The sequence below is a fragment of the Mobula birostris genome, chromosome 10, assembly GCF_030028105.1.
Source record: "Mobula birostris isolate sMobBir1 chromosome 10, sMobBir1.hap1, whole genome shotgun sequence".
In the NCBI taxonomy this organism is placed as follows: Eukaryota; Metazoa; Chordata; class Chondrichthyes; order Myliobatiformes; family Myliobatidae; genus Mobula; species Mobula birostris.
Window position 1 is genome coordinate 61119799 of NC_092379.1, and position 12834 is coordinate 61132632.

The 12834-nt window shown below is 45.7% G+C and overlaps 1 protein-coding gene across 1 annotated transcript in view; it reads right to left on the reverse strand.

The window, feature by feature from the left end:
- The window catches only part of LOC140203691 (sodium/hydrogen exchanger 2-like), a 104244-nt gene extending 98961 nt beyond the window's left edge, over window positions 1-5283 (reverse strand). Inside the window, exons 1-3 of the mRNA XM_072269737.1 lie at window positions 5222-5283; window positions 1200-1417; window positions 873-1069 (exon numbers count right to left, since the gene is read on the reverse strand). Of these exons, the coding sequence (XP_072125838.1) occupies window positions 873-1069; window positions 1200-1417; window positions 5222-5283 (477 nt within the window). The remainder of the gene's footprint in view (window positions 1-872; window positions 1070-1199; window positions 1418-5221) is intronic.
- Between the last annotated feature and the right edge of the window lie 7551 nt (window positions 5284-12834).

Sequence of the window (12834 nt, forward strand, 5' to 3'; positions counted from 1 at the left end):
AGTCTGAAAGGAGTTCAGTTTCTGTGTGTCGCAAGCGAGGAGGAACTACATGAGGCTTGCTGTTGGAGAGACTATGTACTGGTAGGGAGATATTCACACATTCAGCTCTCCTTTTCACAAGACTGCTAGCCAGTGGTGGAAACTGAAAGTGAGAGTGATAAGCACTACCCACTGCACTACCACATTATAAATGTCACAAGAACCATTTCGTATATGTGAAATAATTCCATATTGCCCATAAGTATTCCAAAGTAAAGCTAACTTAACAGACATTACAGAGAAAATAGCAAACAAAAGATAAATCTGTAACATTATTAACAGTAAGGAATGCCATTGGGGCAAAGAGATGTACTGAATCCAAAGTTACCACCAACATACAAAAGCCTATCAACTCCAGTTACAGTAGGTATGTCAATAAAGAGAAAACTAGAAAAGTTATCCACAGAAATCCCAGTTCCAAGGTACAATGTAGCTCTATCCTAATTATATCATTTTTTGCTTAGCCTATGATTGCAGTTACAACAATATTTTTCACTCAAGTGTAATACACAAGATTGTGCTTTTGGCCAAAAAATAATGATCTTGTGCAGCTACTAGGATGCTGAGAGAAGAATATACTGAGGATGCTTTCTCCTATTGTGGTGTGGATCGACTAGACCTGACATTTCTCCTGTTGAGGTGAGGATCGACTAGACCTGACATACTAATACAGAAGAGGTCCAACTCATCAGGCTGACTATTAACTCTGCTTCTCTCTCCACAGATACTTTCTGACTGCTGAGTGTCCCCAGTATTTTCAGATATCCAGCATCGGCAGTTTTTAGATCTGCATAAATGGAACAGGTTGACTTGTCAAAAAGTTCCCCGCTTACCTGAACAAAAACTGTAAAGAAAATGACAACGATTGTGGCTGTAGTGAAGAGTTTCTTCTGAGGGAAGTTTGGGAGTAAGAAAACAAGAGAGAAACATATTGCTCCCCGCAATCCACCGTAGGCTATAATGAACTGGTCCTTCTTTGTCACCATATTCACACGAAACTTATTTACAATAAATGTCAGGAAAATAACTCCTGCAATCAAACAAAGAAATTCATTACTAGACATTGCACTTGTGTCAAACCAGAAACTCAGCTGATGATAAAAATGAGGAAAGTGATTTTTTTTCACTGTTTGAAAAATGGGAAAATAAATGTTAATTACCAACAGCTCTCCAGACAAGGCAAAATAGCATTGTGAAAGAGATATAAGGCCAGCTCCATTCGTGCTTGTCCCCAATCGTAGAAACTCCGAGGAAAATGAAGATGAGTGTCTCACTCACACTGCTCCACATCTTCATGAAGTACTTGATTGTAGTGTGAGATTTCTCAGAAATATTAGCCTCCACATATCGTTTCATACTCATTGAACAAGTTATTATTCTGGAAGAGACATTTACCAAGATTCCTTTAATTGTGAAACAATCAGAACTTCCTTTTTAGTACAATTTAGTACAATCAGCATTTGGGTTGCAACTACTTAATTACATCCCTAACCAGCATTATTGTGTTGAATGAGCCCTCATCAAAATAATTTTTTTCTTGATAGCAGACTTAGTCAGCTTCATCCGGCAACCCAATGAAATCCAGTTGGAGGAACCAGGGCTGATATCACTACACCAGCAGCCGGCCCTCCCTCAGTACAATACTGAGATGATCTGATCAAGTCTCTGACTGGGGCACGAATCTGATTTGGAAATGAGCGTGCTGCCTCTAAGTTACAGTTACAGTTACAGGAAATTTGGAAGACTACTCTTTCATTTTAAAACACCGCTTTAAACCACCAAAATTTGACAATACATTCTATGATACTCTGCTGATGATGCATCATAAATGGAAAATACAAACAGTCTTGTTGCAGTCAGTAAGTATTACTAGGACCGAAATAGATGGCACTGGACAGGTGGAAAGATATCAATGTTACCCAAGAACTGAAGAAAACTTGCACTTCTTTCCTGTCACTGCTAAAAATTACAAAAATTTAGACCCCATGTCCCAAAGTCTAAACTCTGGCCATAGTTCTCTCTAGGGATATCTCAGAGGAATGCATAAGCAAGCTTTTAATGCAATTAAGGTAATTCCTGAGGTAGCAAATTCTTTAGATCCCCATGCAAGCCTCATCACCCTGGCCCTCTGCACCGTGAAGCGTTTTACGGAATGACCCTTCAGAACCTCAGTTCCATTCCCAGAATCATTTCAGGCTGCAGGATCCTCATGAGCTATGTCACCAGAACCCATTGTGTTAAGGAGAGCTCCTTTCCCCGAAGCATGATTGTCAGTGGAGAAATAAAACTTGTGTGCTTACTGTGGAGCGGCCAATCACCCACACGTCAAATGCTCACTGCGTCCAGTAGGTGGCACCACCAGGAAGACACGAGGGGCTTCTACCTGTGAAACTGTCCCTGACCCCTCGTTCCAGCACCAAAGCCTGACTCACTCTCTCTGTCCTCCTTCACACCCCAACTGCTCCAGAAGCACCGGAGGCTCTGGTGGATTCCAGTACAGCTGGCAACTTTCTGGACAAGACTCTGTGTGCACTGCTTGGACTCCCAACCAAACCAATCTCTCAGCCCTTCTGCATCACGGCCATTGACCAGGGTGTCAGTACCAGGGTGATCAAAGCCTGTGCCCCTCAGCTATGTGGAGTACTTCGCCACGTATTCAACCTGAGCCTGAGTCTCCGGAGGGTCCCTGTGCTATGGAAGACGTCCTGCCTCGTCCCTGTGCCGAAGACGCCGCACCCCAGTGGCCTCAATGACTACAGACCGGTGGCATTGACCTCCCACATCATGAAGACCCTGGAGAGACTTGTTCTGGAGCTGCTCCGGCCTATAGTCAGGCCACACTTAGATCCCCTCCAGTTCGCCTACCAGCCCCGACTAGGAGTTGAGGATGCCATCGTCTACCTGCTGAACCGTGTCTACGCCCACCTGGATAAGCCAGCGAGCACTGTGAGGGTCATGTTTTTTGACTTCTCCAGTGCGTTCAACACCATCTGCCCTGCTCTGCTGGGGGAGAAGCTGACAGCGATGCAGGTGGATGCTTCCCTGGTATCATGGATTCTTGATTACCTGACTGGCAGACCACAGTACGTGTGCTTGCAACACTGTGTGTCCGACAGAGTGATCAGCAGCACTGGGGCTCCACAGGGGACTGTCTTGTCTCCCTTTCTCTTCACCATTTACACCTCGGACTTCAACTACTGCACAGAGTCTTGTCATCTTCAGAAGTTTTCGGATGACTCTGCCATAGTTGGATGCATCAGCAAGGGAGATGAGGCTGAGTACAGGGCTACGGTAGGAAACTTTGCCACATGGTGTGAGCAGAATTATCTGCAGCTTAATGTGAAAAAGACTAAGGAGCTGGTGGTAGACCTGAGAAGAGCTAAGGTACCGGTGACCCCTGTTTCCATCCAGGGGGTCAGTGTGGACATGGTGGAGGATTACAAATACCTGGGGATACGAATTGACAATAAACTGGACTGGTCAAAGAACACTGAGGCTGTGTACAAGAAGGGTCAGAGCCATCTCTATTTCCTGAGGAGAATGATGTCCTTTAACATCTGCCAGACGATGCTGAGGATGTTCTACGAGTCTGTGGTGGCCAGTGCTATCATGTTTGCTGTTGTGTGCTGGGGCAGCAGGCTGAGGGTAGCAGACACCAACAGAATCAACAAACTCATTCGTAAGGCCAGTGATGTTGTGGGGATGGAACTGGACTCTCTGACAGTGATGTCTGAAAAGAGGATGCTGTCCAAGTTGCATGCCATCTTGGACAATGTCTCCCATCCACTACATAATGTACTGGGTGGGCACAGGAGTACATTCAGCCAGAGACTCATTCCACCGAGATGCAACACAGAGCGTCATAGGAAGTCATTCCTGCTTGTGGCCATCAAACTTTACAACTCCTCCCTTGGAGGGTCAGACACCCTGAGCCGATAGGCTGGTCCTGGACTTATTTCATAATTTACTGGTATAATTTACATATCACTATTTAACTATTTATGGTTCTATTACTATTTATTATTTATAGTGCAACTGTAACGAAAACCAATTTCCCCAGGGATCAATAAAGTATGACTATGACTATGACTATGACTTGACAATGTCTTGTGATGGTCAGATCACACACACACACACACACACACAGCCTGTGCACATGAGTATGAGAAGGAAAGCAAGTCCATCAAATTCCTCCTTATTAACTTACCCAACACTCCTCCCATCCTGGCTCTTCACTCATGACCCTTATTTCATCTGATTATCCGCTGAATTGGGGACCCACCTGCCTGCAACCTCAGTTGACTTCACCTTGTAAGTCTGTGGAAGCAGAGGAAACCCTCAACCTCACCAAACTCTTGATAGGAATATCACAATTCAGCCCAAACATTCGATAAAATTGAAGCCAGCATCCTGTCACCTCACAGACCGCAGACCTCTTCCCGGGCACCAATCCTCTGTGAGATTGTCTGTTCTCCCTCTGCCCTCCTGCGACACCACATTGCCGGAGTGACTTCATCTGACCATCCCAGTCCCCGGCTGGTGCAGGATTCTTCTTTGTCAAGGAAAATGGGGATCTCTGCCGCTCTGACTCAACAACCAGCTTTATAAACTGCTACCCTCTCCGCTTGATGGGCCGCACATTCAAAACACTGCCCAGAGCCCAGATCTTCACCAGACTAGATCTACAGAGCACATACAACCTGATCCACAGCCACCAGGGCATGAGTGGAAGATCGCGTTCACTATTCTTACTGGGTACTGTGAATATCTGGCCATTTCTTTTGAATTTTCCAACAGTCCAGCTGTTTTCCAAGCCTTTATCAATGAGGTCCTCTGAGACATTCTCCACAGGTATGTTTTCATCTACCTCAATGACATCCTCATCTTCTCCAAGGACCCACAAGACCACATCTGTCACATTTCGTTCAGTCCTTCAGCATCTTGAAAGCCAGCTCTACCTCAGGTTAGAGAACTGTCATTTCAGCTCCTCAGTCATTTCCTTCCTGGGCTCTGTCCTTTTCAGCATAACCGTTGCGCCAGAGAAACTGGCACTGCAATGAACAGCCCTGACCTGGCTCCCTCAAATAGCTACAGCAGTTCTTGAGCTTCTCCAAACGCCATTTTAATAGGAACTACCACCACATCGCCATTCCTCTCACCCCCCCACCACCAAATCACTTACCTCACAGAAAACCAAGACTGCTGCTTTCGAAACACTTTCCAGCAGCTCCAGACAAGCTTCATTACTGCTCCCATATGATCCCCTGGACCCTTTGTGGTAAAGGTTTATGCATCTCACTTGGGTGCTGGGGCCATCCTTTTCCAACGAGGACTGGATGGGAAGACACACCTTGTGCCATCTTCTCATGCAAGTTCAACACTATACAAAGCCATTATGGAGAAGTAGACAGAGAGCCACTCACCATTAAAAGGGCCTTGTAGGAATGGAGGTGTTGGCCGATGGGCCTTTCCTGATCTGGATTGACCATGAGAACCCGATATCCAAACAACAAACCTGCCAACTCAGCCCACATCGTGATCCCTGGGCTCTTCCTCAAACAATTCATCTTCACCATCTCCTTCTGAGCCGGGTCCAAGAACGTTGAGGCAGATGCCCTGTCACAACAGTTTGACCTAGTTGAAATGGAGATCAACCTCAGCCCATCACTCCATCCTCTCAGATCCTTGCTCCGAACATCTGGGACCTTGAGAAACAGCACAAGCCTGCTCTGGTGAACATGCCTGACAATTGCCTTCACATGACAGTGGCCGTGCACTCTGAGACACACCAGTGGGTCCACTCCCCACAATCCAAGTGCACAATGGACTCTGCATATTCTGTGACGCCAGTTCTAGTAGCCCACCATGATCGCAGATGCATTTCAGTTTGATGCTGCCTGCCCTTACTGAGTCTAATCCAGTTCCTCCAACAGTGGCCCCCAGGGCTCCTGCAGCCATTACCAGTCCCTCAATGCCTATGGTCCCACTTCGCTAAGGATTTCATCAGGGGTTTGCCTCTTTCTGATGGGACCACAGTGATCATGACAGTGGTGGGCTGGTTCTCCAAGGTGGCCCACTTCATTACCCTCCCCAAACTTCTGTCAGCTGCTGAAATGATGGATCGGGTTCTCCAGCATGTACTTCCCCTCCACGGTTGCCCTCAGAACAGTGTGTCAGGCCAGGGCCCACAGTTTGTCTCTCGCTTCAGCTGAGCCTTCTCTCTGTCCTCTGCACCTCAGTGAATTTGTCCTCTGGCTATCATCCACAGACAAACATTCACTATGGAAGAGCCAGTCAGCAAGTGGAGAGGTTGCTGCGACCCTTCACCAGCACAAACTCTTCCACATGAGAGAAGTATTGGCTCTGGGATGAACTGTTCCTTAGCCTAAACACTTCCTCTGCCATGGGTATGTCACAACTGCAAGTGCTTCATGGCGAATAAGCTCTGTTGTTCCCCATGCAGGAGCCAACAGTGGAGGTTCTATCCGCTGGAGCCTGGTTTGCCACTGCTAAACAGCTTGGACAAGGTCACAGAGGGGTATCCTTGCTGACAATAGTGCCTATTGCCACCTGGACTGACTGTCCACCTTGAAATCTACCCCTGGGCACTGACTCCCATAAGCTGTCACCCAGTTCCTTGGTGCCTTCAAGATCACCCATTGCCTCAGTCCAGTCACTTACCATCTCTAGTTGTCACCATCCCTCAGGATCACACCTACCTTCCATATGTCCTGACTCAAGCCCATTGTCCATGGACCTCCAGTCATCAAACCTGAACCTCCAGGACCTCCTGGAAGGTGGTCCAGTGTATAATATTTGCTGGTTTATGGATTCACATCGCAATGATGAGCTGTGCAGTATCAGGTTGACTAAGAAAGGTACTGAAGGAGAGGTCTTGGGTGCCATCCGGTGTCATCTTGGATCCATCACTGATCAAGGAGTTCCACCAGACCCTCTGGATCACCCTGGGTCACAGGGTGGGGAGTTACTGTCAGGTCTACACAGGTAGGTTCCTCTCACCCTCCACCCACCTAACAGGAATCACCTGCCACTCATTTCCAACTCATCACCTGCAGCCTATTTAAACCCTGCTCCCATCCACAATCCTTGTTCACCCGTCATACCAGCCAGCCTGAACAAATGGCTCCTAGCCTTCAGTTACCTTGTTGCCTATTGTATTTAGTACCTGTTCTCTCCAGTTTTGGGGCCCCATGTGGCTTATTATTTTGCAGTTTATTGTGAAAGTTATCTCTCACCACTAAATTGTCTCCGATGTTCTGCTTTTGGTCCAAGCCTTCTCTACACTTCCTGACAAAAACTGTGTAGGATACAGCGGACGTGCTGGAGTTTGGGTAATTTTCCCAAATACAAGATCCATTTCCCTTGAGTCAGCTGGTTAAAGGGAGCACCAACAATGTTGTTCCTAAACTCTAAGATTCATACAGGATAGGAGAAGACACATTGTGACAGGGAACCAGTTCTCACAGTCTTTTCAAAAAAGAAATGAATTAGCCACCTGGTGTAGCCAGTCCTTCCAAGCTGAAAACATAAATGTTTCCAAGCTATGAGGACAGTCGAGCATGCTCAGCCCTCACATCCTGGAAATGATTGCTTCCACAACGATGGGAGAATATTATCATCTATGGGGATGATGAGTGGAATGTCAGACCTGCCTTTGTCGAGCAAGGACCAAACTCAGTGGTCAACATTCATTCATTCATACCCTCACTGACACCGGGCACAGTGCAGTCGGATCTCTCACTGCAGAACGTCGTTCAGCCACGTGGTGGTGAATCACTTCAATGTGTTGCTGTTGAATCCCGTGGAGACACAGTCATTTACAATGATTGATGGTGAGGGGTTTAGGAGTTATGGGGAGAAGTCAGGAGGATGGGGTAGAAGAAAAATCGGTTCTGATTGAAAAGTAGCACAGACTTAATGGGTTAACTGGCCTAATTCTGCTACAATATCTCGTTGTCTTAAATTAACAGTTTAAATAGTTGGATGCCACAGAGATTAGTAACAGGCCTCAACTAGTCACATTCAGGCCTTAGTGAAGGAATTAAGTGTAACTTATGGAAATTTTTCTATCACACGTGTCCACAAGGTGTAAAGACACAAAATATCTGTGATAGGATGAAGAGAGATTGAAACAGCGGATGAAAAGAAAGCAAATAAAAAATAATGTGAGGAAATTATACACTTGGTGAGAGGAACAGCAAAACAAAACATTATTTTAATGAAGGTGATTAAATATCTGTGCTTAGAAAAAATCTGAAAGAAATATACAAAGTGAACAGGCAAGTATTAAGGAGATTAACTGAAATGATGCCAATTGTTGCCAAACTGTCCAGTTGTCTGTCTACAATTTAGCCTTGTTATTTAAAACAGGGTCTACCTGCCTTAGACGTGCTGAGGTAAAGCTTAATTTAATTGATTTCTGGAATGAAGGAGTTGTCTTAAAGAAAAGTAAATCAGAATAAGTTTGTCCTTTCTGAAGCTTTGAAGAATTAACGGGGCTCTGATGAAACGATATAGATGCTGAAAACTGGTTTAGTGTAGGGAACACCACCTCAGGAAGAGGGGGTGGCTATTTTAAATAAGGAGGAATTTCATCTGAGGTTTGTGAACTATCGTAATCTGCAGCAGTTAGATAATTCAGTACAATCAATCTTGAAACAATCAGATTTTTGGATTACAGGGGAATCAAAATTTGTGTGATTAGGCAGATGGTGCTGGGTAGAAGGAATAATTTTCTAGTCCATCCTTTCGTTAAATGTCTCTTTCACATTTATCCTATACAAGTTAACCCAAAGTTAGCTACTTAAATACCCAATAACTGAATAAATATTTCACAATTCGCATTGAGTTTGCATAATTTCCTTTTTTAACTTGAAAATGCTTCTGAAATGTTGAAAATATTTTGTGTTCAGTGCTTCAGGATCAGAATCAGGTTTATATCACTGCTGCAGATGAGGTGAATTGGGTTGTTACTTGCACCACTTCCTTGATGGTAACTAGCATAGGGCACGTCCTGGGTGGTGTGGGTGCTCAGTGATGGATGCTGACTCCTTGAGGCACTCCCTGTTGCAGTTGCCCACGATGGTGGGGAGGGCTTGCTTGTGATGGAGCTCTCTGAATCTACAACCTACTGCAGCCTCTGTTGATCAGTCTGAATCTACAACCCTTTACAGCCTCTGTCGATCAGTCTGAATCTACAACCTACTGCAGCCTCTGTCGATCCGTCCGAATCTACAACCCCTTACAGACTCTGTCGATCCACCTGAATCTACAACACTTTACAGCTTCTGTCGATCTGTCTGAATCTACAAACCCCTGCAGCCTCTGTCGATCCATCTGAATCTACAACCCTTTAAAGCCTCTGTCGACCCGTCTGAATTGACCCTTACAGCCTCTGTCGATCCGTCTGAATCTACAACCCATTGCAGCCTCTGTCGATCTGTCTGAATCTACATCCCTTTACAGCCTCCGTCGATCCGTCTGAATCCACAACCCCTTAGAGTCTCTGTCGATCTGTCTGAATCTACAACCCAGCAGCCTCTTTCGATCCGTCTGAAACTACCACACTTTACAGCCTCTGTCGATCTGTCTGAGGCTACAACCCCTTACAGCCTCTGTCGTTCCCTTTGAATCTACAACCCTTTACAGCCTCTGTCGATCCGTCAGAATCTACAAACTTTTACAGCCTCTGTCGATCTGTCTGAATTGACAACCCTTTACAGCCTCTGTCGATCTGCCTGAATCGACAAACCCTTACAGCCTCTGTCCATCCATCTGAATCTACAACCCTTTACAGCCTCTGTCGATCCGTCTGAATCTACAACTCTTTACAGCCTCTGTCGATCCATCTGAATCTACAACCTGTTAAAGCCTCTGTCAATCCGTCTGAATCTACAACTCCTTACAGCCTCTGTAGATCCGTCTGAATCTACAACACTTTACAGTCTCTGTCGATCCGCCTGAATCTACAACCCTTTACAGCCTCTGTCGATCAGTCTGAATCTACAAACCTCTACAGCCTCTGTAGATCCATCTGAATCTATAACTCCTTACAGCCTCTGTGGATACGTCTGAGCCTACAAACCTTTACAGCCTCTGTCGTTCCGTCTGAATCTATAACCCCTTGCAACCTCTGTCGAAACGTCTGAACCTACAACCCTTTACAGTTTCTCTCGATCTGTCTGATTCTACAACCCAACAGCCTCTGTCAATCAGTCTAAATCTACAACCTTTTACAGCTTGTGTTGATCTGTCTGAATCTACGACCACTTACTGCATCTGTCAATCCGTCTGGATCTACAATCATTTACAGCCTCTGTCAATCCGTCTGAATCTACAACCCTTTACAGCCTCTGTCGATCTGTCTGAATCTACAACTCTTTACAGCCTCTGTCGATCCATCTGAATCTACAACCTGTTAAAGCCTCTGTCAATCCGTCTGAATCTACAACTCCTTACAGCCTCTGTAGATCCGTCTGAATCTACAACACTTTACAGTCTCTGTCGATCCGCCTGAATCTACAGCCCGTTACAGCCTCTGTCCATACGTCTGAATTTCAACCCGTTACAGCCCCTGTCGATCTGTCTGAATATACAACCCTTTACAGCCTCTGGCGATCCGTCTGAATCTACAACCCTTACAGCGTCTGTCGATCCGTCTGAATCTACAACCCTTTACAGCCTCTGTCGATCTGTCTGAATCTAGAACTCCTTACAGCCTCTGTTGATCTGTCTGAATCTGGAACCCCTTACAGCATCTGTCAGTCCATCTGAATCTACATTCCTTACAGCCTTTGTCGACCTGTCTGAATCGACAACCCTTTAAAGTCTCTGAGGAACTGTCTGAAACTACAACCCTTTACAGCCTCTGCCTATCCGACTAAATCTACAACCCTTTACAGCCTCTATTGATCTGTCTGAATCTACAACCACTTACAACATCTATCAATTCATCTGAATCTACAACACCTTACAGCCTCTGTCGATCTGTCGGAATCTACATCCCCATACAGAGTCTGTCGATCTGTCTGAATCTACAACCCTTTACAGCCTCTATCAATCCGCCTGAATCTACAACCCTTTACAGCCTTTGTTGATCCATCTGAATTTACAACCCCTTACAGCCTCTGTCCATCAGTCTGAATCTACAACCCTTTACAGCCTGTGTTGATCTGTCTGAATCTACGACCACTTACTGCATCTGTCAATCTGACTGAATCTACAACCCCTTACAGCCTCTGTCGATCCGTCTGAGTCTACAAATCTTTAAAGCCTCTGTCGATTTGTCTGAATCTACAACCACTTACAGCCTCTGTCGATCTGTCTGAATCTACAACCCCCTGCAGCCTCTGTCGATCCATCGAATTTACAACCCCTTACAGCCTCTGTCGATCAGTCTGAATGTACAACCCTTTACAGCCTCTGACGATCCGTCTGAATCTACAACCCTTACAGCCTCTGTAGACCAGTCTGAATCGAGAACCCCTTACAGACTCTGTCAATCTGACTGAATCTACAACCCTTTAGAGCCTCTGTCGATGCGTCTGAATTTACAAATATCTGCAGCCTCTGTCGATCCATCTGAATCTACAACCCTTTACCGCCACTGTCGATCTGTCTGAATCTACAACCCTTTACAGCCTCTGTCGATCTGTCTGAATCTGCAAACCCTTACAGACTCTGTCGACTGTCTGAGTCTACAAATCTTTACAGCCTCTGTCGATCAGTCAGAATCTACAACTCCTTACAGGCTCTGTAGATCCGTCTGAAACTACAACCTATTACAGCCTCTGTCGATCTGTCTGACTCTACAACCACTTACAGCACCTGTTGATCCCTTTCAATCTACAAACCTTTAGAGCCTCTGTTGATCCGTCTGAATTTACAACCCGTTACAGCCTCTGTCAATCTGTCTGAATGTACAACCCTTTACAGCCTCTGCCGATCTGTCTGAATCAACAAACCTTTAAAGTCTCTGTCGACCTGCCTGAATCTAGCACACAGAAGCCTCTGTCGACCCGCATTAATCTACAGCCCGTTACAGCCTCTGTCCATCCGTCTGAATTTACAACCCGTTACAGCCTCTGTATATCCGTCTGAATCTACAACCTATTACAGCTTCTGTCGATCTGTCTGACTCTACAACCATTTACAGCCCCTATCGATTCCTTTCAATCTACAACACTTTAGAGCCTCTGTTGATTCGTCTGAATCAACTACCCTTTATAGTCTCTGTCGACCTGTCTGAATCTAGCACACAGCAGCCTCTGTCAATCTGTCCGAATCTACAACCCTTTACGCCTCTGTCGATCCGTCTGAATTTACATTCCTTACAGCCTCCGTCAATCCGTCTGAATCTACAACCCTTTACAGCCTCTGTCGATCAGTCTGAATCTACAACTCCTTACAGGCTCTGTAGATCCGTCTGAATGTACAACCTATTACAGCCTCTGTCGATCTGTCTGACTCTACAACCACTTACAGCCCCTATCGATCCCTTTCAATCTACAACCCTTTAGAGCCTCTGTTGATCCGTCTGAATAAACAACCCTTTAAAGTCTCTGTCGACCTGTCTGAATCTTGCACACAGCAGACTCTATCGATCCGCGTGAATCTACAGACCGTTACAGCCTCTGTCCATCCGTCTGAATTTACAACCCGTTACAGCCTCTGTCAATCTGTCTGAATGAACAACCCTTTACAGCCTCTGTCGACCCGTCTGAATCTAGAACCCTTACTGCCTCTGTCGATCTGTCTGAATCTACATTCCTTACA